Source organism: Chamaea fasciata, unplaced genomic scaffold (genome assembly GCF_029207755.1).
Source record: "Chamaea fasciata isolate MVZ Bird 193981 ecotype frontalis unplaced genomic scaffold, bChaFas1.0.hap1 SCAF_14, whole genome shotgun sequence".
Taxonomy (NCBI): domain Eukaryota; kingdom Metazoa; phylum Chordata; class Aves; order Passeriformes; family Sylviidae; genus Chamaea; species Chamaea fasciata.
The window spans coordinates 17,528,657-17,555,648 of NW_027094099.1; the positions used below are offsets into that span (position 1 = coordinate 17,528,657).

The following is a 26,992-nucleotide window of genomic DNA, read 5'->3' on the forward strand; positions in this document are numbered from 1 at the left end:
AGGACTGGGAAGTTTGTAAGGTGGTCTGAGGTTACTGATTTCATTCTTCTTTTTTTTTTTACAAGCTGTATCTCATTTCCAGTCTGCAGAGAACTGCATTTCTAGTCTGTGTAGAGTGAAGGTTGCCATAGTTTCAAGTCTGGCTTCTCTGTAGGGCCCCAATCTTGTGATCTTTATGGAGGACTTGCTCTGCAGGAGGCAGGGAGAGCCCTTCCCTGTGAGGATGGCAGGAGGAGGGTGTAGGGGAGGTGGCCTGGGGACAGAAATACTGGCTGTGAAGAAGTGAGATGGGGGTTTTACAAGTGGAGTGTCAGATAGCAGCACTCCTTATAGATGTTACTCTCTTGGCTTGGCTGCGTGCTGGCTCTATCTGGAATGCATAAAACTGCCTCATAGTCTTACTCTTCTGCACTGTGGTCTCCTGATACTGGTCTGTTGCTAATCCCCATTTCTTTACTTTTTTGCAGCCATTAATTTTCTCATAGAGACAGGGACACTATTGCACTTCCCAGACACGAGCCACGGCCTGAGGAATCTCTACTTCCTTGACCCTGTCTGGCTCTCGGAGTGTCTGCAGAGGATTTTCAACATCAAGAGCTCCAAGTCTGTAGCTAAAAATGGAGTCATCAGAGCAGAGGACCTCAGGATGCTGCTGGTTGGGACGGGTTTCACCGAGCAGACTGAAGAGCAGTACTTCCAGTTCTTGGCCAAGTTTGAGATCGCCCTGCCTGTGGCCAATAACAGGTATGTTGATAATTAGAGAGGTTTAGTCAGGCTGGAGAAAAATGACCATTTAGTCAGTGGATATTAGCAGGCTTTGCCACTCTAAGTGGTTGTCTTGACAGGGTTCTTGTGCTGAGAAAATATCTGAGAGCATTCAGCAGTGTCATGGAAGGCACCCATCCATTTGGGCTGTATTTCCTGAACTGCGCATCCTCTGGGCCAAACCAGCCTGTGTGAAAGCTTTCCCAGAGTAGTCTTTGTCCACTGCGTGCATTGAGGCTGGTGACAGGCTCAGCCACCAGCCCAGAGGGGCAGTGACACCACCGGGGATGTGGCCACGAGCAGGTGGAAGCTGTAAGGGCTCAGCCGGCGCAGCTGCAGCCCAGGGAGGATGTGAGGCCACGGCTGCCAGGCCTGAAATATAGATGGGCTGGAGTCATCTGTTTCCAGTGAAAGATCCTCACTTCAGTGTGGCAGAAAACTTCGGGTAATCAATAATCGTGTCAGCCCTGAAAGCAGCAGCATTTTATTCCTGCTGAAATTGTAGCTGCGGCAGCAACGTGATTTACTTGGTTTTTAACCTCAATAGGTGTTGATCAATAGTTTTCCTAGAAATGGTCTAAGAAACTTCATTCTCTTTAAATGTTAATGAGCCCTCCTCCCCTCTGCCCCCCAATCCCTTTTCCTCTGGGCAGAGTTCCCTGTGATTTTTCTCTCTCCCATCTGCTTGGCGACAGCCTGTTGTTGGGCTAGCGGTGAGACCAGAGCTGTGTTGCACTTTTGATGTGGCATTTGCATTTCACTTCCTTGCCCTTGCAGGACAGCGCGGCTGCATCGCCCTGAGCCTCTGGGGAGCTCTGAATGCCAGCACAAGTGCAGCATTCTCTGTGCTGTCATTATGCCTGTCACTTACCCAGTCCCGGATGCCAACAAATTTTCTCAGGCTTAACACAGATAAAGCAGCAATGTTTCTGCTCAGTCCAAAGTGCCTTTTGGACTCCTTGTCACTATCTGCCATTTTTCACCAAGGCAATTACATTGTCTGTGCCTCGGGAACAAGGAAGCTGCTTTTTCGTGGCCTGCCCAATGTTTTTCTGAGCGATCCAAGCCACATTAGCAGAATATTCTTCCCACTGACGGGCTGTAGCTATAGCAGGTTGGATTAATTTAATGTACTAGCCAGACACAGAGCAGTTATTTGTTACTGTGCTGCTGCAATTATTGTCTAGATTGCCAGATAGGGTTTCTGTGCAGTCAGTAGAGAAAGCAGCTGCCAGTTTCTGTTCTGAAAGGGTGGATGGGGGCATGTTTCACATATTTTCAAAATTTGCATTGGCTGTTGTTCAAGAGCGTCGAATCACCATCTGTGTTATAATCCACTAGATAGTGTGGCCCAGAAGGGCCTCACTGGCCCTTCTTACACTCCTAGACCTTTTCTTGGATGTGCTGGGGGAAATTTATTGGCTGTCTGATGATGCATCCACTACTTTTATAGAGCGAGAAGTTAGTTTAGTTTGTTACACTCCACTTTTCTGCCTAAGGTGCATGTAACTTAGCTGTGTTCTGCTTCTTTAAATAAAGTTAAAAGCGTGACCATTCTTATTGTAATTTATAATTGAAACTTTTGCCCGTTTTACATTCCGAAGATGTTTCATGGAACAGATAATTTGATCATGTAATATGTCATCACATGTGACGTATGGAGAGAGCTGTTGTCTAATGATGGCTGTGTTTTCTGAGCTGATATTTCAGATTTTACAGAATTCTGCAGCTGCTAGAGAGAAAACATGAGAGGCTTTAAAGCAGTGGATTCTGACCCAGCATTAGTTCTGGTTGTTTCTAGTCCCTGCCCGTGTTATTTTGGTCAGGTCTCTTGGCCACGTGCCTTGTTTCTGTCGTTGTGCCCATCAACGATGAGCCCCAGATGCCAACACATTTTCTCAGGCTCAACACTGATAAAACAGCAGTGTGTCTGCTTATAAGCAAATAACATTTTAGATTGTACAGGCGTCCTGGGATGTGTTTGGTACAGAAGAGTATCACTGACAAGAGATTTACTGGCAAGTATTGAAAGCCATAAGCTCATGGTTTTCAAAACAGTTGCTGTGTTCCAGGACGTTTAACTTCCCAAATACGAAAGATCAGGACAGATGAGTATTCTGGGCTTACTGGGAGATCTGCAAATAATTTGAAAATGTTGTGGTCCCCTACAGCAGCATAACTCAGTTACTGCTGGCTGGTCAGGCACAGATAACATCCAGTCTCCTTCACACTTGGGCAAAGTACTTGATAATCTGATTGCAGAGGAATCTGAGCTAGGTAAGTGATTTCTATGCTGGCAACAGCCTGGCAAAGGGAACTCTTGCTTTAGGGGTTTGTCAGGGATGTGGCAGGGATCCACCAGCTGCAGGATGGAGCAGCAGGAATCCCTGTCATGCTGACCCATGAGGTTCTGTCATTCTGGGGCTGGGTTGAGGCAGAGCAGCCCAGTCCCTGCAGCCTGGAACTGCTTTCCCCCCTTCTGGGCTTACAGAACTTGAGCTGCTGGAGGTTGTTTTTGCTCTGAACTCCTGTTCCACAGCTGTAATTCCCTGCTTACTACCAGGGCAGAGTAGTACCAAAAAAAAAAGTGAGTCCAGACATCACAGCTGTTCTAATGACTCTCAATATTTTAATGCATTTAATTTGTGAGTACACAAATGCTCATTACATCAATTTTAGCCCTTTCCAATAGCCCTGGCTGAATTATGTAATGTCTGTTTTGCCTCTGCTTGCTTCCATAGTGTAAATTAATTTCTCCATGTATTGCTGCAGCGCTTTAGTCTAAAAGCTTTTTATATGCAGTAGGCTGTGCCATTAAAAATCTCTTTGGAGCCTGAATCGCCCTATTATCTGGTAACAATGTACTCACTGTTAAAAGCTGTAGCTAAAATCTGAGCTGTTGAACTTGATGTGTTTCAGCTACCTCCTCCCTCATCTGCTTCCTACCAAGCCGGCGTTAGATATCCACGGGCTCTGCCACCAGACCACAAACACGGTCCAGAGGGTCTTCAAGATGAGTTTTGTCCCCGTTGGCTTTTGGCAGAGGTTCATAGCCCGGATGTTAATTAGCCTGGCAGAGATGGACCTCCAGGTAGGTTACTGTGTCTGTCTGCAAACAAAAGTAGACAGCTAAAGTGGTTCAGTCTAAGTGGGATGTCTCTTCACATCCCGCTCGCTTCTGTCACAGTCTTCAGTAACATCATTTGAGTAAACAGGGAGAGATGAGGCTCTGCGCTGAAAATCTGATTCTGTTTTTACAGTAGGTGTCATTGAGAACAACAAATTGGCACTGGGGGAGAAAATCTGGGTTCTCCACAGCCTCTTTATAATGTGATCCCCTGGAAGGTCTCAGTTCCTGCAGCATCTTCCAATTACAAGTAATTGGAGTTCTGCCTGCGGCTCTTGTCCATGACCATTCCACCAGGCCAAACTCCCTCACGGCTTTGCCAGAGGAGATCTGGAATAGCTCCAGCAAAGCCAAATATCTGAATCTCTATGGGTTTAAATGGAAAGAAAATTACAGGACTGTTACCTTCCTGAGGCACCCCATTAGTGCAAGTGCTATGAGTGACATTAAAGTAGTGTTTGCAAGGTTCTGAGAGCCAAGTGGATTTTGATGCTGTTGCAGACGTGTTTGCAGCAGTTTCTATCTGAAACTGTAGTAAATACCTGCAAAATATTTATAGTACTGCTGTGGTATCTTCTTAGCAGCTCTCCATTAAACTGTGGTCTGTCAGTGATGTACAGAACATGGAAAACATGATACCTGTTTTTGGAAGTTCCTCTGTGTTCCAGGCTTCTCAAACCCTGTAATAACTTTACCTCTTTTAACGGGCTGTCTTGGCAGCCCCTTGCTTACATCCTCCTGGGCACTACATAGTCCTAGAGCACCTTTCCTAGGGGCTTCATCCAGTTCCTCATGAAGGGAGTGGAAAGGATGCCAGGCGTCAGACCTGTCTGCAGGCAAATAAATGTTGGAGCAATGAGTACAGCGGAGTCCTGCAGATTAACTTCTTGGTTTTAAAACAGAAATACATTTTGCTCTAAGTGCTGGTTTGAAGTGTCTTGGAGAGGAGCCATCTTCCTCCCACTAAAGCAGGTGGAAAAGTTAACTCTCTGCATTGAGGGCAGACTTCATAATTCACTAGAACATTCAGTACTTTAGGTTTATAAGACTTTTGCGAATGCAGAATAAATATGGCAAATGTCACAGTTATAGAATTAGCTTTGTGCACTGATACGAAATTGTTCTTTTTTGAGTGGCATGAAAAAGATTTCCACTGTGGAAAAATCAATTTTACCACATGTATTTCCATTCCATCGCAAAATTTTATATGAGCACAAGTCACTTTTACTGGAAAAGGTACAACAACACCTGTGAAAGCCAAAAAAAGAAATCACTTTCCTGCTTGATTAAAACATCCTTATGAGAAACTTCAGCAGTTTAACGATTTTCATGCTTCTCTGCTTGTTTCAGCTCTTTGAAAACAAGAAGAACACCAAGACAAGAAACAAAAAGGTGACCATCTACAGCTTCACAGGCACCCAAAGGAACCGCTGCAGCACATTCCGAGTCAAAAGGACTCACACTGTTTACTGGCAGGAAGGTCTGTTCGTTACCTTTGATGGAGGCTATCTTAGGTAATTTGTGTTCATAATGCAGCATGTGTGACAGGGGACTAATAGAGTGTATGAAACACATCACAGCTGAATGGAGATGAATGGGCCTGACCCAGACTATGTGCTCACTCATCAGGAGAAGAGGAGGCTCTTCTAATGGACGTAACTCATCTGGTAACAACTGGTGATAAAATGATGAATAACTGATTATTTGGCAGGTCTGAATGTATCAACCTTATCTGTTACTGCAGCCACAAATTGAAAGAGGCCTGAGAACAGAGAGTGAAATTCAGAGTGGGGCTCTGGCAACTTGAAATCATGCATTTTCGCATGCAAAGATTTCCTTACCTCAGTGAGTTTTCCACTGAATCCTAAAACTTCACCACTGTGTGGCTGTAATCCAGGTCATTGGAGGTGCTTCTGTGCAGCAGGGACTGTGGACAAGTGCCTCAGCCTGGCCAAGGCAGAATGTCTGCTGGCTGCAGGCCTGGGGAAAACCTCCTGTCCATGTTGTTTCACAAATGCAGACATTTAGGACTTTTGCTCCTTCAGTCCCTGGCAGTACAGGGAGGAACCATTGGTGCTGTTGCATGGTTGGAGGCCAGAAGGAAGCAGTGACCTTCCCAAGTTTCCAAGCTCGGTAGAGACTTGAACCCAGACCCTGCAAACCACAGGCTGGAATACTGAATTCTGGACTGTGGTAGTGGTCATGCTGTTACCTCTCCGTGTATTTCAGGGAGTTACACTTCCATGGGAATTGTGCAAAAATTATGTTCATAAACTATTCCTAATGGTTTCTGGAAATACCATTTTTATTCCACTGGAATTCTATTACTGATTTTACAACTCCCAACCTTCCAGCATTCTGTATAGGGCATTTCTGTCGAAACACTCCATTGTACTCAGCTCACTTAGGCCACAGTTTTCCCTTGGCCTGACCTTCTGTAGCACTTACCCTTTGTGAGGGACTGGCGTTTCTGTGCAAGAATTCTCTTCTGAAAGTCATTTTCAGAACAGACTGAGTTGAAAATCACCCTCGAAGTTAGATTGCTTTGTGTTTCGATGACTCATGAACTGTGTGTTATTCTGTAACTCAGGTTTCCTGCCAGAAGGAAAGTTTGTTGACACTGGTACTTCAGAAAAGCTTCACAGGTCTGTCTCTTGGCTTTCTCACACAGCGTTGAGTCTTCTGATGTGAACTGGAAAAAGAAAAAAAGTGGTGGAATTAAAATAATTTCCCAGTCAGAAGTGAGAGACTTTTCAGCCATGGCATTCATCACGGATCATGTCAACTCTTTGATAGACCAGTGGTTCCCTGGTAAGAGAGCGACTGTAATTTTCTGTGCAGTATTACATCTTTTCAACAGAGCGTTCTTTCACAGAGCTCTCCAGGTGCACAACATTGTGTGTTAATTGAAGACCCCTCAGGCTCTGACAGTCTCAAGCCAATAATGCTTGATAAAAGCTAATAAACCTGCAGACAGATCAAGGTTAGTTGCCAACACCCTTTGGTCTAGACATTGTGTCTTCCAGTCTGTCTGTCTCAGCAGCACAGGTGAAACCTTGCAGTTCAAACAGGACCTCTAGGAGTTCAAGAGACTCGTCCAGTGCTGGTAGCAGGGGCAGGATTGGCCCCAAACTGCTTGGTGCTGTCCCTTGAACTCATTTTGGGATCAGCTGGGATGAGGGTTTGCCCATCATTTCTAACTTTCTGTGAGTTACAAAATCGTGATGTGAGAGCTGTGAGTGAAATGGTACCAAGGACTCCATGCCAAGGTAACTTCCTTGACTCCTGCAGCTGCTTTTCCTGTGCTCAGCACAGATCCTGCTGTTACCCAGCAGGCAGTTTGCAACCCCAATATACTTCATTTGAAACCAAAACAAAATCTGAAGTGCTCTTTGTCATCCTACCCTGGCCTAGAAAGCAGTGCCAAAGTCTCTTAATTGGAGGCTCTGTGGAGGAAACAGTGGTGCACTCTCACATACTCACGTTCTACATGTTCTGAAGATAAAAGAACATTTTATTTGCCTTTGGATTAAAATAATGCTAAAGTTAATCAGCGAAGCTTGAGAAGAGCCACAACTTCAAAGGCTGCAGCCTTGTGTTCACCCTGACTAATTATGGGCATTTAACAGAGCCTGTCACCACAAAACCTCTGTAGTTATGGGAGAGGTGTGAACCTCCCAAAGGCTTAGTCATGGCAGAATCCACGTTTCCCCTGGAGGGGCTGAACACGTTGCCCATGAGGGAGCCCACAGGACCCATGTTCCCAGCCTGGGTGCTGCAGGTGAGTGCTGAGCCTGAGCTCAGTGTGCTCTGTCTGCCAGCCTGCTCCCAGCCCCATTCCCATCTCAAGCCATCTGGCAGTTTGCAGTCTGGGAAGAGACAGAGACGTCCAGCAAGTAGAAGGGTCTCTCCAATGTTCTATTCACATCCTTCTAATTTTTGCTGGTCCTGAGTACATTCACCTCAGAAGCCTGTGCACTGCCTGTGACCAGAGCAGGGTGAGTGTTGGGTTATAGCCACAATCCTGTCTCCCCAGCACTGTCCCTGTATACTTTGCAAAGCTACTTTCTATTCCAGTTGTACCCTGCAGCAAGCTGCTGCTGTGTGAGTGTCACCATTTCCAGGCAGCGGATCCAGGTCATGCTGCGGACGTTGGAATGCACTCGGGGATGTTGTTCCTTCTCAGCTGCTGTGAATGACGTTGTTCCGTGTTTGTTTGCTCTCTTTGAAGCCCTCACAGCCACAGAGAGTGATGGCACCTTGCTGATGGAGCAGTATGTGCCCTGCCACATCTGTGCAGCTGCCAGGCCAGGGCAGGGTGAGGACGGTGAGAGGGCAGAGGACGTGCAGTACTTCAACATGGAGGATTGTGTCCTGACTGCCATCGAGCTGGACTACATCACGTGTCCTAACCACCCTGACATCCCTGTGTCTCTCCAAGAGCTGGTCCCTGAGCTTTTCATGACTGATTTTCCTGCCCGGTAACGTGTGATAGCCTTTGATTGAGTTTCAGCGTACCTGTGTGATTTGGTTGGGCCCTTTTCCTAAGTCGCCTCTGCTAGAGGGACATACTGACCACAGGAAACAAATCCATCTGCTCTCAATCCATGCTCTGGCAGTTCATCCTGAACTGCACCCCTGGTGTTCAGCAACTTGCTTAGACAATAGCTGTGTTCTGACCGAGTCATCACACCAGGGGTCCTTTGAGATCACTGTGGTGCAATGTGAAAGCCCCTTTTTAAAGCCACAGCTGTCCTGCATTGCCCAGAACTCTGGCCAGGACTTTCTGTAGTTGGAGCCTTTCTGGGATCCCACAAAAGGAGATTTTAATGTGGCAAAACTAAAAGGAAGAGCTTCTGCATCACAAGATTGGCACTGGAATGGCCTTAATTTTGTAAGGGCCTGTAGGTGAGTGAGTTTATGGACACCACAGGAGGATTCACACTGAGCTGGGGCTCCTGCACAGCTGAGGGCTGCCGGATGTGTTGGGTGTGTGGCAGCTCTGAGCAGCTGAAGGAGCTCTTCCCACCTACTGCAGCACTGCCAAATCTTTAAGCTGCTTAACTGCATTCCCAGATGGGCTGAGTCTTACACCCCTTATTACTCAGTGCAGAGCAGGCAGGACAGGAGAGCAATGTCCCCTTTGGCTCCCACTCTCTCAGACCTCCGAGTGCCCAATGCAGAATCACGAGACCTCTAGACCAGACTGTCCTGTTGGCTGCTGTCAGAGCTCTCTGTGCTCTCACTGGCCCCTATTGCTTTGTTGGGGTCGTTTTTCTGGGCAAACACCCCATCAGCTCGTCACACCAGCCCTCCTCACACTATTATCTCCTGCAGATTCATTTGGCGGGTGTGAGGTAAGTGGAGATGTTTGAAGTGTGAACAGCCGTAAAAGTAGTCTCTGGGAGAGTGGGGAAATGATGAATTGCAGCCTGGGAACACTAAGCTGATTTGAATAATCAGGTTTCGGAGTGTGGAGCTGTTCATAAACATCCTGTCCTGCCTTGGTGGAAAAAAGAGGAATAGGAGGTAAATGGAGCAAAAAAAAAAAATCGTTAATACTGATAAATGGCACAAGTATTAGTACCTGTGTCATCTGCTTGGAAAAGGAGCTTATGTGCTTTCCAGATCTGTTTGATTCTTATGGGATAAATTAGCAAAAAGCCCTTTGTGCTTCTTCGCTCAAATTACTTTTTTCTGTGAGAAATCTGTTGTGCAGTGTGAGCCAGCATGGAGTGCACTGAGATGACCAAGGTAGTTTAGGTGATCCAGTCCTCTTGGTAGATAAGTCAGGAACCTATTAGGCATTTGTGAAAATGGAAATTACATTAAAAACATGAATTTACAACGTCTTTGAAACTTTAATTAAAAACCCTCAATTTCTATTTGGCAGACTGTTCCTGGAAAATAGCAAACTGGAATGCAGTGAAAATGAAAACAACGTTCTTGGCCAGGGTGGAAGTGGAACTGTTATATATCGGGCACGATACCAAGGAAAACCAGTGGCTGTGAAGAGATTTCAGATTAAAAAATGCAAGGGTTCTCCTACTTCAGCTGCAGGTACAGTGCACAGATTTGGTGTCAGGAATCTGGGATCCCAAGCTAAAACCAGAGTCTGCAAAGTGCTGACAGCACCTGATTAAACACAGCATGGAAGTAGATAGCAAAACTGACGGGTTTCAGTGGAGGAGAACAATGCATCTGAGAGTTCTTCATGAGCACTTGTAGTGGTGATGTAGGCTTCTCTCCTGCAGATCAGAGGTTGGATTTAGAGGGTGCCAAGGCAGAGCCCTTGATTTCAACTCCTGTTCCCACACTATTTGGCCATGAGGAGTGGGTTTGCTTGGGTTTGCGCTGAGGATTTGTGGGTCTCCACCTCTGAATTAGTGTTTTATCCCCTCTGTGCCAGCAGCTGAAGAAAGCAAACTGGGAATCCTTCTGAGCCCGCCAGCTTCTCCAGGCAGGGATGGGCTCTCCTGTGAAGCCCAGGTTTCCAGCAGAGCTTCAGTCCTTGGACAGGGGAAAGGGGAAAGTGCTTCACATCCCTCATTTTTGTCAGGGGAGGATGTGGTGAATCCCTGAGCTGGGGAGGAGGCCAGCTGCTGTCCCAGTGACAAATAACCTTTGGGAAGAGCCTGATCAGCCTGTGGTGGGCTGTGGCAGCAGGACCATTACTGTGATGGGTCTCTCTTCTGGCAGGGAAGCTGGGAAACTAGGAAAGAGCCCTTCCAGCAAAGGGTCTGCAGTGTGCTCTCTATACAGAGTCCCTGCTGGGAGAAGCACAGCACGAGTTTTCCAGCGCTGTCCAGGGGATGTGTGAGAGCAGCATGTGCCAGACACACCTGAGCCTGGTGTTGAAGGACCAAGGGAGCTCTTGCTTCCCGAGGCACCAGATACATCCTGCTTATAGCCAGTGTCTCTTAGTGGTTCACGTACCAGCATAAGGATTCAACTTAAAGCCTTGCTGTTGCCCTAATCCCACCAGCTGCCTTCCTCCTGCAGCCTTTTATCACCTCCCAAAGAGTTTGTGACTCATTTCCTGAGCCGGGCAGTGAGAAGGGGGTTGTGTGTCTTGCCAGATACCATGCTGAAGCACCTGCGGGCCATGGATGCCATGAAGAACTTCTCGGAGTTCCGTCAGGAGGCCAGCATGCTGCACTCCCTGCAGCACCCCTGCATCGTGTCCCTCATCGGCATCAGCATCCACCCGCTCTGCTTCGCCCTGGAGCTGGCCCCGCTGGGCAGCCTCACCACCGTCCTGTCTGAGAACTCCAAAGGTAAAGCCAGCCTCTCCCTCCACTCCTCTCCCGGTGACAAATGGTCAGAGATGATTAAATTACTGCTTGATTTGCTGGAGGGGAATTTTTTTTTTTCCCCAGACTAAGGGAAGTGGGAGGGATGGAGTTGTTCTTATATGGTGCTTCTGGGAACCTTGTAAAAATTGAAGCTCGGGATTCTCAAAACTACTTTGGAAACCTGGATTTTCATTTTCTCTGCAAATTAATATGGAGTATATCTCTCTTCAGTGCTGCATGGATGGTGCTGTGTTTTGTCTGGTACTCTAAATTATCTCATAATTATCTGTATTACTGTCATTGTCAAATGAACAACACTAATTCCAAGATAAGTTGAGGCCATCTGACCCTCTTGGCACCTTGGCTTTGTGTCAATTTTCAGTCAAACACTAATTTTCACCAGAAGATTTAGCAGCCCAGAAGTGCAAAGGTTTAAAAAAAGAATCTAATAGGACTGTCAGACACATATAGTAACATAAACAGTATCATTTCAAATGGTGGCATTGAGTGATGTTTCAAAAGGTTGTCAGTTATTGCTCTGGAGTTAAAGAGGGGAGAGAGGGGGAAGAAGCAGCAGTTATGGCAATTACAGGAGCTGTTCCTTTGTGCCAGGGTCCTCCTTTGTGCCGCTGGGACACATGCTGACCCATAAAATAGCCTACCAGATCGCCACGGGCCTGGCCTACCTGCACAAGAAGAACATCATCTTCTGCGACCTCAAGTCGGACAATATTTTGGTGTGGTCCCTGGACGTCAGGGAGCACATCAACATCAAGCTCTCCGACTACGGCATCTCGCGGCAGTCGTTCCACGAGGGCGCGCTGGGCGTGGAGGGCACCCCGGGCTACCAGGCCCCCGAGATCCGGCCCCGCATCGTCTACGACGAGAAGGTGACTGGGGGGACTCTGTGGGGCAGCCCTGGGATGGCACTGGGGGGCTGCCACCATCCCATGGCTCAATTCCCTTATCCGTGTGTGGGGTTGGCATTGGCTTTCCCACTGTGGCCTTCCTTGCTCGCCTCTCCACCCACCAACAGAGCCTTGCCCTGATTTTCCCTCTGTTTCTGGGTGTAGGTGGACATGTTCTCCTATGGGATGGTCCTGTATGAGCTGCTGTCAGGGCAGAGGCCTGTGCTGGGACACCACCAGCTCCAGATCGCAAAGAAACTGTCCAAAGGGATCCGTCCTGTCCTCGGGCAGCCCGAGGAGGTGCAGCTCTACAGGATGCAGGCACTCATGATGGAGTGTTGGGACACTAAGCCAGAGAAGGTACAAGACCACCCTCCTGAACCCATGTTCTCTGGCTGCCCTCTTTGTGCAGGAGGGCTGAGCTCGCTCCTGGTGCAGCGCGACAGCTCCATTTACCCCTCCTGCTGATGTGGCCCAGAATTTCTGTTGACTTAAATGAGAGTTTTATGAATGAAATGATGACAGATTTGTGGCCTTAGACATCTGTGGTGACTTGAAGGTCCCTCGATGTCAATGGCAGTTAGGCCGCTGATTTCACCAGGGCAAGACATTACCCATTATTTCTAAAAACAGCTCCAGTGTCATGCTGTGAGCACAACTACAAAGACTTCAAAATACCCAAGATTATAAAAGGAGGTATGAGGAAGAAAAAGCTTCAGAGTGCAAGAAAAGGATTATGCTGCATTACATTCTTCATTAATTTCATTTGGTGTTTTAGAGCTGCTGTCCTTCAGACAAAGGTCAGCCTGACTCTCAAACATCTACACACTGTCATGCAATGGGTCAGCTTCCAAAACTCGTAAGCCTGAAGGAATGAATCAGTAAAATGTGTAAGTGAATGACAGACCAAGCTTTTATAAATAATCATGGCATCAGAAAATGCTTTGGGTTGGAAGGAACCTTAAATGTAATCCAGATCCAGGGACACCCAGCCTATGCTTGTGCTTGGGATTGCCCTGATCCAGGGGCAGGACCTTGTGCTCGGCCTTGCTGAACCTCCTGTTTATTGTGGTTCTCCTATTTCATCTTGTGTGACGCGTCTTTCTCTTTTCCTTCCCCCTCAGCGTCCCCTGGCCATCTCTGTGGTCGGGCAGATGAAAGATCCAACCTTTGCAACGTTCATGTACCTGCTGCCCTGTGGGAAGCAGTCTTCCTTCTTCTGCTCCCTGGGGCAGGAGTACACGGTGGTGTTCTGGGATGGGAAGGAGGACACCAGGTGAGACGGCTCACATTAGCAATTTCTTTTTTTTCTTTTTCCTTTTTAAGTAAAAAAAAATCCTTCAGAATCTTCGCTTCTGCCTCTGGGAGGGAGGTAAGGAAGGTGAAAGTGAACTTGGATGAACGCCAAGAATACGGTGAACACTGTTTTCCCAAACTCTTTTAATTGGGAACAGTGGTTGCTTTATAAAGGATATTTAATGAGCTTAACTCTGCTTCAGTTAATATGAGGAGAAGATTAGGGCAGTGTAATGATTCACACACACAGGATGAAGCATTTGCACATGAGAACAGACGTGTTCTGCCTTTCCTAATGAGGCCATTTAACACTAAACCTTTCCTAATTGAGGCTGCAGTTCCATCTCTCTTCTGCAAAGCAATTAAGCACATGCTTAAATCCTATTGCAATCATCGGGAGTTAACCACATGCCTGGAGCTGTGTGTGCATCCAAGTGTGTACTGCCAGTAAAATGTGTTCTGGACTGAAGGCATGTGCTTAAAATGTTATTAAATTGTGACTGAGGTGATGGCATTTTGCTCAGCCACATGTGACCTGCGGCTAGTTAGGTTCATTTTTATGGATGCTGCTGATTTTTATTGCCTCAGTCTTCTTTGGAAACATTCACAAACTGATCTGAATTTTATATTAATGTGTTCATTATTTGTAGCCATTAAGCTAATGGGAAAAGCACGAGATTTGTTGCTGAACTATTTGTTTTGCCATTTGTGGTCCCTGGTCAGTTGTTCAGTGCAGGCAGTGTAACTTTTCCTACTGAACTGGTGAAGCACATGGCACTCCCAGATGTATTTTGAATACATGGATGTTGTCCAAATATTCACAGCAATATATCTCAGTGAATCTGCTTCCTGACTGGACAATCCACTTGCTGGAGACTGCTGAATAACAAGTTACTCACATGTGACAGATTTCAGGATGTGTAATTGCTTGTGCCACAGTTGGTAAAACATCTGGGACTCACAGATGTGGTTGTGAATATCCAGTTATTGTTCAAACATCCAAACCCAATAAACTTCCCCAAACAAACAAAGTCCTTTTAGCTACAAAAAACTATTAATTAGTCATACTTATAAATAATTTTATTTGGTACAGATCTTTGCTCTGTAGAATCATGCTCCTCTGTTTATGTACTGGAATAATAATGCAGCCAGATAATAGCAAGGCAGTGAACTTGGAGACCAGATATTCCCTTGAGAACCTAATGGGCAAGATGGGCTGAGACTTCCCAGCCATTAATTACTGCTATTCAGCTGGAGCTGTTTGTCTCGCAGCTCAATTACAGGAACAGACCACATATGTCCTCCTAACCCTGTGCAAAGTCAGGGAGCCGAGTGTAAATCTTCACAGAAGCAATTGCACGTCTGCCCCTGAGGAAGAGCCATGGCACAGCTTTCTTTTCCTTTGCAATGAGGAATTTACAGTTTGGAGGGGTGTAGATCCTTGCAGCATCGTGCACATCTGGGCAGTTGTGTTACGGCTTGGCCAAAAGTGCCACAAGTCCCTCGGCCCCATGCAGGATGAATGTTGGCTGTATGAAATTGTTGCTTGCTCCTTTCAGGAACTACACGGTGGTGAACCTGGAGAAAGGAGTCATGGAAGTGCAGAGGATGAGCTGCCCAGGAATGAAGCTGTGCTGCCAACTCAAATTTCAGAATGCCCTGTGGGCAGCCACGGAGGTGAGCACTGCCTGTGTCCCCCTCGAGAGGGGCCTTGTTAGGGGAGGCACAAACGAAGAGAAAGAGCCTGTTAAATTAGTAAAGCCAAGAGTGTGCCAGACAAAAGGCGTCTCAGATGAGCAGCGTGACTTTGCATCTGCTGTCTCCAGGTGTTTTGTTTCTACCTGACACACACAGATCCAGACTGTGCCTCCCAGAGCCCAGGGTGATCGTGGGAACCTCGGCTTTCCGAGGGGAAACTCTCTGGGTTGGAGCAATCTGTACCCAGGGGTTCATCTGGGAAATGTCCTTATCTGTGGACGATAAAGGGAGGCAGGGACAGAAAACATGCATTTAAGGGTGGGGTTTTGAAAGAGACCTGAGGGATTTGAAGGTTGGTGGGAAACAAGTACCCAAGTTTTGTGTTCGCCATGGAAAATTGCAGCTAAAAGGATAAGAATGACAGAGCGTGGCTGATTTATCCCCCAGAGCCCCTGTCCACCCATCAAAAAAAGCTGTTAAGTGTCAGCCAGTTCTGACACAATCGTTTCACACAAAACAAAACAAAAAAAAAATCAGCCAAAAAGTTAAATGTACCTGAAATTCAGTGTTTTAAGAGTGGGGTAAAAAAAGGCCACACTCACTGTATAAATAATTTGTGTTGGCTATTTCACTCTGCCCTGGCATGAATGCTGTGAGTGTAGAGTTTTTTTTCTCTCCATAAGAAAATAAGATATTTTTACTTTTTCTGTTCTCAAATAGAGATAAAGCTCAAATACTTTTTTTTTTCATAATAATAAGTATAGAAAAAATAAAATTCAGAGATACCAAGGCATTGTATTTCCACCTTTTGAATCAGAATGAAAAGTGTTGCTGGTTCCCAGACTGGGTGCTCTTGGTCAGTCTGGTAGATTTAGGAGGTGTGGGTCAGGTGTAATTCCACATAAAATGTAGTGTCCCTTGAATGGACAGATTAATGCAAAATAACATGCAACCTGCTTCAATTGTTGTTTGGGATTTTTGCATTCAGGATTGTCAGATGCTGCTTTTGGATGTGGTGATAAAACCCCTACACTGGTGATTTTTACTGACTTTTGGATAATGCATATATTATCCACAGCCCATTCTGGGGAATGCAGCACCCACTTTCTGCCCACATGCCAAAGGCTCTCCCTGGAGAACAGAAATTCACACTTTGGATATCAAAAAAAAAACAAACCAAAAAACAAAAAAACCACCAGTTTTGGAACCAAATAGATCTTGATCAGGTATCAAGATATGAAAAGCAGGTTTGCATTTATAGAATTTTATGTGCTCTTTTACAGGACCAGAAGATTTCTGTGTATGGATTGCAGGGCATGTGTCCCTTAAAGACTCCACTGAAGGGTTTAGACACCCCTGCCACTGTGAGCTGCTTCCTAGTGATGCCTCTTGTCAAAAGGGTAAGGAACAACCCAAAGGAAGAGGGGCAGTAGTGAGACTCTGCTGCTGGGCCAAGCTGCCACACTCAGCTGGTGCTGAAGGACTTTGCAGTGCCCAGGAACATTTTGGCACTGCAAGGAGAAGGTTTCCAGGTCTTTCTGCCTCTGCCAGAGGACAGAGGTGTAGGCAAGAACCTGAGTCAGGGGACCAAAGCTGGCACTTCCAAACCTGCTGGGAAAATAGTCAAAACAGATCAAATTCCTTGACAAGGAAGTTTTCCAGCTGCGTTTCCACTTCACTGGAACACAAGGTTTAGGCTGATCAAGCAAAGTAGAAAAGACATGACACAATAATTAGAGTAGAGATTTGTTAAGTGCTAATGCAGGACGTGGGTACATCCGGCCTCTTGTACCCACTGTTTTCCTGGGCTGTGTGCTGTCATTTGTGTGCACAGTCATCCTTAAATGTTATCTGGGCTCAGCCACACTCCTGTTTTGGTTTTGAATGAGAACACTTAGATAATACAGCTGTTTTGGGTAATGCTCTTACGGGTAACGTGGATAATTACTCATATGGGCATTAAAACAAGTTATATGTTATCTGCCCAACCCTGGAATTGCCAACATCCCGTTTCTGGCAGGAGAAATCTGACCTGAGTGCCTATTGCGGGCAAGTCTTGGGAGATGTATAAAAACTGTTTTCGAGCTGAATTACCTCCGGTTTGCTCACAGCCACCTCATGTGAAAACATATAATTATGCTGCAACAGTGCTGGTAGCTGTGTAGTCTTTGCAAATGCCAGCAGACTGGGATGTGTCTGAGAGCTCAGCAGCTCTCGGAGCTGCTGGTTTATACCAAGCTTGTCCTGAGCCGTTGTCCATTTCTGGCTCGTCTGCTGGGGTTGCTGCATGGACTGAATCTGAGGCAGATGGTTTGTGTAAGGTGTGCTGCTGCACTTCCAAACATGGTGTAAGTGGAACTAAAGTAGGGCATCGATGTGAAGTTGGCAGAGGGCTGGATTTCTCTGCATCTCTTGGCTTTCCTTGGCTCCTGGACCTGCAGCGTTTGTCCACCATGGAGTTTCATTTCTGATGTGCTGGGCAAATTTCTTTCTCATGCTGCCTGAGGTTCCATCCAGGACAGTCGAAGGAGTCTTTTGCTTTCAGCTTTTCCACTGTCGCACAGCTTGCAAAGCCATTCCTCAGGGGTTACGAGTGGCTTTATGTCTCCTGGTTTCTATTTCCAGTTTGTGGCTTGCCTAGAAAATGTCATAAATAATGCCAGGCCCTACAATAGCAATATTGAGTCTAGACACCTCCCTTCCTCCCCTGACCCTACCCAACCTTCCAGAAATCCACCTCCCTTCGGCTCACTCCTTCTTAGTTTATTGGACTTACTTTTTCCTCCCTCCTTTCTATGAATGAGTTTGGCAGTGAAATGGCCAGAGCAGCAGCCTGGGGATGTGCAGACCAGGTTGGCAAGAGCTAAACCAGCCAGTTCTTCCAAAAAACCTATATGGTAAGCTTACACTTGTCACACTCACTGCCTGTCCAGCAAGCTCTATCAGAGTTATCACAGTCATTGCTGTGCAGGGGAGGAGAGAATTGCATTTCCCTGGGAAGAAAACCTTTAGCTTGTAAGATGTGAGGTAACTTTTAGTCAGAGAATTGCCGAGGGATGTTGCTGGGAAGGGGAATTCTTTACGACTGCCTTGGGAAGGCTGATCCAAAAGAAATAGTTTCCAAAATTTGGTTTCTCATCCAAATGAAGCATCATGGAAATTTGAAAGCAGGCGAGAGGGGCCCAGAATCTGAAACTCACCCGCCAAGCAAAAGTCTTGTACAATTTAAGCTTTTGTTGCATGCTTTTTGTCACCAGGATGATTCTTCTTGGTAAACAATACAATTTTCAGAAGAAAAAAGAAAACAAATTAGCAAATGAGTAGGTTAAAAAGGGCAAACCAAGACACATTCTGCCTTGGTTTGCAGCTTTGTTACGAAGAGATGCAGAGGGAGAGAGAAGAGAAACCTGAATGGGTGCAAATCTCTGGCCTCGCGCAGAAACCTGGAACACATGGAAACAAAAGCTGCATTTAAAGGCTGCAGCCAGCAGTGCCAGACCCTGCTGGGATGAGAGGAGGAGGTGACCAGGCCCTGGTGTAGCGTTTTTTGCCATTTCTCCTGACCTGCTGGCAGCAGGACAGGACGTCTGGAGCCGGCTCATCCCCGCACATCCCAGCCCGGCACGGCCCCGCTCGGGGCCTTCCTCCTGGCAGCGCGGGGCCTTCAAATGCACTTTTGTTGCTGTGTGTTTTTGTTGGCTCTTCGTGGAGCCCAAATGTTGAAAATGAATTCTGAGAAAGTTACTTAAGGTTTCTGGAGGCTGCAGCCCTGCCTGCCTTTGGTCACTGCTGGAATACCCTGACTGGGGGAGTTTTGCCTCACCGGCGCTGGATGAAAATCTGGCAAGTGGATGGCATCTGTGGGGAGGTGGTTTTTGACATGGTCTTCTGTAGAATTGGTCACTCCCTCAGCTCGGTCTCATGAGGGATGGCAGGGTCAGGGCATTCCTCAGCATTTGAATTCCTGCTCCTTGTTTCGTATCTCTCTGAGGGATAACAACAATGGGTGGATAGAAACAGGTCCTGATAGCCAAGACAAAGAGCAATAAATGCCCCAATGGAAAAAAGATCTTCCCAATTTGCTTCCACCGTTGTTCCATCCCAGACAGGCCAGGATTTGGCATTGGTATTAGTGGTAACACCCAGAGGGGGTCCCTGACCTACCTCTCCCTGGTTATGGTGCTGACTGCTCTGTGCCAGGGAAATTTGGCCTGTGGAACCCAAAAGGGAATAGGGATTCTGTTCTGTAGCAGCTGACACTAATGAAGGAATTCAAAATAATTTTTTGTGAAGACTATGCTTGGATAATTCAGCGTTATCAAATCAAATGAGACAAAATTATAATCTCTGAAGATTTTAATAGCATCCTGTGTCATGCTGGGAGCAGTTCAGGTTGACATACCCACATTACAGTTAATATCTGATGTTCCCACTTCAATTTAAATTTTCCATTTCTAGTAAGAAATGCCTCTTGCGCGGGGTCCTTCAGACTGAAAAAGTTGGACTGTTTTTTGCCAGAGAAATGTGGGCTGTTCTGCTTTGTTTTACTCAGTTTTAAATAGTGGAACTCCCTTCCAAAGAAAAAGTAACCCAAAACCCAGCTTGTGCAAAGCATTGTGCCATGATCCAACCTACTGATGCAACTCCTTGGCAAAGCCACTTCCAGGAGCCTTTGCACCAGATCCACATGGCAGCAGGGAGATGGCACTGAACACTGCAGGTCGTTGGGATTTCTTTTAATTAGTGGTTAGAGAATTGGGACTGGACTGCGTTAGTCCAAGCCTCATTTCACAACTTTCCACTTGCTTTCCTAGTTTTTCCCATTACAGTAAAATTCTGCTGTGATTTGGATTAGTCATAGGGGCTCAACGCTCTCGTGGTTTTACTCATACTTGGTGTGCAGAGAGTGTCTCTTTGTCCAGGACTCTCAATGAGCCTTGCAAGCAGTGCTGTCAATTAAGGAGCATTTACCCTGCACTACCTGCCCCTCAACGGCTGGAGCAAGTCAAGATACTGATTTTTCTGTGGATTTACAGCCTGGGAACTACTGTCCAGGCCTGGCAGAATCAAAATCCCTGGGAGGGCACAGGGATGCTTTAATTTAATTTTTCCGTTCTCAGCAAAGGATGACTCTGAGCCCTCAGCCCACCTCACTGGCATCCTGGGCATGCCAAAGCCAGGGCTTTCCACTGTGGAGAGGCTTAGGAGGGGTGAGGTTGTGTCAACCCTGTGGTGCTCTGTCTGGTTCTGCTTGGTTTGCTGTGCTTAGTCCAGGCAGCAAAAAAGTCCTGGGTAAATTGGTCTTTTTTTAGAATTTATTGCTCCACAGGGAGGAAATAGAAAGGCCTTTGAGGTAAGTATTGTTTTATCTGCTTCACAGATGGGGGAGTTTCTGGTAGAGGCCCAAGGTCACGGGAAGTTTTGTTCCCAAGAGATCCATTTCCCAGTCTGTTTAACAGCATTTTTCCCCGCTGGGATGAGCTGGAGGAGTTGCTGAGCCGTGGCCTTCTCAGCAGCTCCTGCCCCTGGGACACGAGGGATGCATGGCCACGGAGCTGGAGCTGCATCCAGCACATCTGTACATTGAGGAACAGGTTTTTACCAACCTGCAGAATTGTTTGTGGTACTTGGCGGGGATGTCTGAGCTGCCAGGGATCCCAGAGCCAGAGCACATCCCTGGGAGGAGCAGTGCTCTCAGAGCAGCAGACTCTGGATGTGGAGCAATCACTGGATGCTCTTATTTGTGAGAATATTGGCTCCCTCTTTCCATTTTTACTGCATTTCTTCCATTCCTCTCCTACCTACATTGATAGCAATAGCTTTGCTCCTTTTTGGAAGTGAGCCGGGTTTCTACAGCTGGATTCCTAGGATCATGATGGCTGTCTCTGAACATACTCCAGCTTGAATTTGTTAACCTTCAGGGTTGGCTGCCAGGTCTGTCTGTCCGCCCTTGCCAGTAGAGAGGTAACACTGGGTGAAAGGAGTGTGGCTGTGCAGCAGCTTCTAGGGAACGACTTCTTTTTATGTCGCTGTTATCGCTCTTTTGGGGTAAGTTACTGGTATTCTTGCAGAATATGAGAAGCAGGCAGAGCATCTGGGATTGAAAGCTCTTCCATTATAGACAAGTAGAGAAATAGGGGAAAATACTTTGCTATGAGGGTGGTAAGGCACAGAGAGACTGCGGACTCCCTGCCCTGGAAATGTTCAAGGGCAGGTTGGACAGGGCTTGGAGCAATGCGGTCTAGTGGAAGGTGTCCCTGCCCATGGCAGAGGGATGGAATGAGATGATCTTTTAGGTTCCTTCCAACCCAACCATTCTATAATTCCATGAATTTTTTCTCTCTTTCTTGCAGAATTCATATATGGTGCTGGCTGGCTTGTCCGACGGACTCGTAGCTGTGTTTTCAGTGTCCCAGGGCCTGCCAGGGGACAGCTGCTCCTACCTGTGCTCCCACACAGCAAACAGGTCCAAATTCAACATCTCGGACGACGACCCGCGGCAGAACCCGTACCCGGTGAGGGCCATGGAGATCACCAACAGCGGGGCCGAGGTGTGGTACAGCAACGGCCCCGGCGTCCTGGTCATCGACTGCGCCTCCATGGAGATCAGCAGGAGGCTGGAGCCCTTCAGCCCGCCCTCCGTCATCGCCTCCATCGCCTGCAACTCCGAGTGCCACGGGGAGGAGGTGGTCTGGTGCCTGGACAATAAAAGCAACTTCCTGGTGATGTACCACGCCTCCACCTACCAGCTCTGCGCACGCTACTTCTGCGGGGACTGCAGCCCCCTCAGGGACATGTTCACCATCCAGCAGCCCTCGGCTGCCATCCCAGCCACTGCTCCCATCAGCCACGGGGCGATGGAGAACAACCCTCAGGGGGATATGAGCATCATGTACAGCCTGGATGTGGGCACCCAGATCCTCAACCACCAGGACTCGCTCACAGATTACTGCTCTGTGTCTTCCTACTCCTCCTCGCCTCCCAACACGGTAACCCGCTGCCCCTCCAGCCTGCCCAGCTCGCCCCTGAGCTCTTCCAGTGCACCGTTCTCCACAGATTTTGAGGAGTCTGAGAAGTTCCACGAGCTGAAGGCTTCCCTGGATCACGATGCTTTGGCCGCGGGTGACAACACAGAGCATCTCCAAGCAGTCAAGGTTCTTCCTGTAAAAGACCTCATCTGGATCCCCAGGTACGTGGGTCACTTATCCAGGCATCCTAGTCAAAATCTCTCCTGGCTGAACATGAGATTAACTCAGGCTAATTCAGCAGCTTTTGCATTCCCAGTATGATTCGCCTGGCCAGAAAGTCAAGTTGCCTTTAAGAAATTCTGTTCTCAGTATAATGGAACATGGATTTTCTATGCCTTTTGAAAGTACGTGGTGTTGAGCAGAATGGCCACGTGGAAGGCCTTGCTGGGTTGGTTTCAGCAGGATGAGAAGGGGGTGGTCAGACTCCAAGCCGTGTTTCCCCAGCTACTGAGGAAACAAAGAGCAGCAGGCAGCCTCCTTGCTTGGACACAGCCCTGGCAAGTCCTGCTGCCTCCTGTGGAGCTGATGGGAACCTCTGGGAAGCTGGTTTTGCTTGTCACAGGATCTCTCACTGCAGTGGATTCAGGATGCCCCCGTGGCATCACAGTGCCTCCTCCCCTGCAAGACATCATGTGGCTGCAGGTGGGCATGGAGCAGAGGATGGATATCCAGCATGGATCTTCCTCAGCTGACAGCATCCCCAGTGCTGAGGATGTGACATTTCCCTGGTTTCTCTTCTAGGAGAGGCGGGGACATCATCGTTATCGGGCTGGAGAAGGAGTCGGGCACCCAGCGCGGCAGAGTGATCGCGGTGCTGAAGGCGGGGGAGCTGGCTCCCTACGGGTGAGGCTGACTGGGCACACCCAGGGGCACAAGGGGCTGGGGGGGCAGAGGGGGGCTCTGCAGGCTCTCAGGGCTCTTGGGAGCTTCCTCTTGGCTTCCAGCAGCATCTGGGGAGTTCCCAGTGGGAGGACACAGCGTTCTGGTTGCACATCAAGGTGTGTGCACGCTCTTAGAGAGAGGCAGACAGCGAGGGGAAGGCACTGTGTCTACAGCCTGGTCTCCAAAATCCACAGAGACCGAACACTCCGTAATGACACAGACAGGACCGTGCACAATGTGATCAAGTTGGCCTGATCCTGCCTGGTGCTGGCTCCCTTTGCTCTGAGGGCACCTGGCAGAAGGTCAGAGCAGCTTGGCAGACTCAGGCCCCGCGCTCAGAACAAGAAGTGCATTTATGCAGAGCACGGCGCTTGTCTGTGGCTGCATTCACGTGGGTCAGGTTGATGTTCTGGCTCTAAATGAGCACCTTTGTGCTGTGGGCAGTGACAGGCCGGGGGACGGCTCCTGGAGCACAGGGGAGAGCAGTTATATATGTTAATTTAAAATGTTTCATACAGCGAAGGAGAGTCCAAGGAAATAAATAGCTGCTGGAGAGGTGGGGGTGTTCCTGCTGATCACTTAAATACCGGTCTGGGATTGTACTATTTATGTCCAAACAAATGCAGGTTAAGCAGTGCTAAGGATTATAAATGATCGTTTATTACCACCAGGCAAACACATCAGGAGATCAAAGGCTCCTGCCATTCCCTCTGCTCTGAAATGAGTGTCTTTATCAGTTAGCTGGAAGGAGAGAATTCTCTTTATTGGTCACAGATACTCTTAGGTTGGTTTTGATTAACCCACATCGAGTGTGGAGTTCAGGCAAAGTGATACCACATCTCACACCTGTCCTGCCCTGCTGTCTGACTGGAGCAGGCACCGTGGATTGACCCTGTTTGACCAGCAGGATAAAGAGCAGAAGGGGAGGAAAGGGAAGGGGCAGAGCAGAGAGGGGAGGAAGGGGAGGGGGCTTCCTTGGGGCAATTGGTGATAAAAACCAGCTGCCAAGAACAGTCCTGTGGCGAGTGCTCCCAGCTGGGCACCTTTCTGGGAACAGTTTGGGACCAGCCTTCCCCATCTGCTGTGGGAGCGGTAGAAGGAGCCCAGTGAGGGCTGGACTCCTGTCCCTTGGACCCTACAAAGGAAAAGTGTCACTGCCTCCCTCTGAGATCCCTGCAGGGCCAGCTTCAACAGGGACCACGAAGGGAAGCACATACAACACGGACCACACGGATCCCCGAGTGCTGCCACAGCTGTGGGGCTCAGACCCTGAGCTGACACAGGCAGGCCCCACCCCACTTCCATGCTTTATTCCAGGCTGTGGAAGCTCTTGGCAGCCTGTCAGCTGTGTTATGATGGAGCTGTTCTGAAAATGCCCAGCTGGCAGCAGGAACAAGAGTCTGTGGATTTAGCAAATCAGGAGATTAGCAGCAACTTCAAATGCCACGGCAGACTTAAGCCCTCACCTGCATGTTTAGGCACCTGAATCCCTTTAAAAACCTTTTCCCATGTCACTGAGCTGCTTGGTTTTGATGTGACACAGTTTCTGATCCCTCTCTTTGTTACGTTCTCCTTGCTGAAGGATTTGCAGCTTATAAAAAGCTTGTGTAGCTGGAAGGGAAACTCATGAACCAGTGCCGTGCTCGCAGAGCTGTTCTTCCCCTTAATGCCCTTCCCGTAATGTCCTTCCCTGTAATGCCCTATCCTGTCATGTCCTTCCCTGTAACGCCCTTCCATGCTCTCTTCTCCCTTCCCCAGGACTCTGGTGGATGCAGCTCTGGTAGCAAAGGACACAGTTGTGTGCTGCTTTGAGAATGAAAACATGGAGCGGTGCCTGGCTGTCTGGAGGGGCTGGAGTGCCAGAGACTTTGACATTTTCTACCAGGCCTACGAGGAGCTGGGCAGGCTGGAGACCTGCATGCGCAAGAGGAGGTAGTGCCTGTGGCACTGGGATTGACACTCAACGGGAGACAGGAGCATCCTGGACTCGGAGGCACGGCCCAGAGCAGGGGTGATGGGGGGAGTGTGTGTCTGGTTTGCTGCTAGTGTGCACCGTGGGGTTCCCAGAGCCCCATCAGGGCTTTTGGGGAATGAAGAAGCCGGTGTGAGCAGGGCTGGGACAGGCCTGGGAGCTGGGCCAGCTCTCAGCTCCCTGCTCTGTCACACACTCCCCTGCACGAGAGCAGAGGCAGAAGTCGCTGCAGTTCTGCTCATCCCCCCATTTCCAGTTTGTTCTTCCATGTTTTGAATTCCTTCCTCACCTTCAGCATGCCCTGGCTGCTGCCGCTCTTGTTGTTGTGTGTGTGTCAGCCAGGAGAGCTCTGTGGGCTCTTCCCTGGGACCCTGAGCACGTTTCAATCCCAGCTGCCTGCTGGCCGGCAGTGCGGGCACTGTGGGCTGATTCACCCTGTTCCCAGGAGGAATGCATCTGTGAGGCTGCTTCCCACCTCCCTGCAACTCCATTAGGGGCTACTTCAGGTGTAGTCCCTGTGTGGAGACACCCTGGTGTAGGAACCAGCGAGAAGCTGTGGCTGGCCACTGCATTTCTGGTTCCTAAAAGCTGTAGTCGTGCAGTGTTCCTGTGAGGGAGCCCAAAACAACCTGGCAGGAATGCTGCACCAGGAATTAGTGAGCTGGTTCATGGCACTGCTGCCTTGTTGATGGAGCTGATGGAAAGCAAAGCCACTGGGGGTGACAGATATTCCTGGTGGAAGAGAAGGGAGCCCCCTGACTAGGAAGGTTTATAAGCTGTCCCTGCTCCACTACTCTTTCTCTTGGGAAATGCACTCTGGAGCAGCAGGAACACAATAAGCTCAGTTTGCCTGTGTATCTGTGCAGCTTCCGCCCACCACAGCTTGTATTTTATCTTCATTAGTGGCCTGGGATGCTGTATTGGCTCTGAATCCAATTGCACTTAATTATCCCAAGCATGTACAGCAGTGTAAAAAGTGCCCCCAGCTAAGCACCCTGTATAAAGGTGTACAGTTTGAATTTTGGACCTTTCTTTTTCTTTTTTTTTTTTATCCTGAGAATCTTGTGTGAGCATCGGCAAGGCTGGCCAAGGCCGAACGGGCAGGTTAACCCTCTGGTTCACATTTCTGTTGCAGGCTGCTAAAATATCCTTCTTCAGAAACAGAATGTATCTTAAAATAAACTGATTCCTTCCCAGGATGACACTGCATTGGTGGTTTTTATTGGAAACCCAACTGGCACTGGGCATTCGGGGTTTGCAGCGTGATTCCAGTGCTTGCCGTGATGAGCACAGCTGGAATCAGGGCTCCGAGTACAGACTGTCTCCATACCTGGCCTTGCTGTGGCTGTCACCCTGTGCCTCCCCAGCAGCTCGTGAAGCAGGTATGGCAGCACCAAAATTCCCCTCCCTTGCCAGGACATGCTCTCTGCCTGCTGTCTCAGGGCTGGGGTGAGGTCTCATGGTCACCTTCTCCAGCTGCCAGATTCCTTTGACTTGCAGGAACTCTTCCTGTGATACCCGAAGCCCCAACAGGAGCTACAAAGGGGCTCATTCTTTCATTCAGCCTTGCAGGTTTCCTTTGATGGAACATCCTGTGGAACAACCACAGCAGTTCCTTATTGTCCCTCTTGACCGGAACACCTTGGGTGCTGTGCTGCTTCCAAAGCCATTCTGGGCTTGTGCCCACCAGGGGCTCCCCAGTGCCCATGGAGGAAGCTGGAGCATCTCCCAAACCTTTGGTGGGCCCTGGCCAAGGCCTGGACACAAAAGGGCTTTTGTTCTGCTGGACACTGTGCTCTGGGGCTGTTACTGCACAGCACCTTTCCTGACACACCGAGACATCCCTGCTCCTTGCCAGGTGGGTCAGGGTGGTCAGCTGGGGAGGGAAGAGAAGAGGTTGGCACCTGGGTTTCACAGGACTTGTGAGAGATGCTGCAGTGGTGTGTGTGTGTCCCAAATCCTGGGAGCAAGGGGTTGGTTCCTGAACCCTGAAATAAGAACAAATTCCCCCCGCCTTCAGC

The 26,992-nt window shown here is 48.4% G+C and overlaps 1 protein-coding gene across 1 annotated transcript in view; it reads left to right on the top strand.

Annotated features, from left to right (window-relative positions):
* Positions 1–26,170, top strand: part of LRRK1 (leucine rich repeat kinase 1) — a 72,509-nt gene extending 46,339 nt beyond the window's left edge. Inside the window, exons 20-34 of the mRNA XM_066196145.1 lie at positions 468–744; positions 3,685–3,856; positions 5,243–5,406; positions 6,564–6,703; positions 8,124–8,373; positions 9,786–9,952; positions 10,972–11,169; positions 11,800–12,077; positions 12,261–12,455; positions 13,220–13,371; positions 14,951–15,068; positions 16,373–16,489; positions 21,443–22,278; positions 22,859–22,960; positions 24,758–26,170. Of these exons, the coding sequence (XP_066052242.1) occupies positions 468–744; positions 3,685–3,856; positions 5,243–5,406; positions 6,564–6,703; positions 8,124–8,373; positions 9,786–9,952; positions 10,972–11,169; positions 11,800–12,077; positions 12,261–12,455; positions 13,220–13,371; positions 14,951–15,068; positions 16,373–16,489; positions 21,443–22,278; positions 22,859–22,960; positions 24,758–24,935 (3,344 nt within the window). The 3' untranslated portion in view covers positions 24,936–26,170. The remainder of the gene's footprint in view (positions 1–467; positions 745–3,684; positions 3,857–5,242; positions 5,407–6,563; positions 6,704–8,123; positions 8,374–9,785; positions 9,953–10,971; positions 11,170–11,799; positions 12,078–12,260; positions 12,456–13,219; positions 13,372–14,950; positions 15,069–16,372; positions 16,490–21,442; positions 22,279–22,858; positions 22,961–24,757) is intronic.
* The last annotated feature ends 822 nt before the right edge of the window (positions 26,171–26,992 follow it).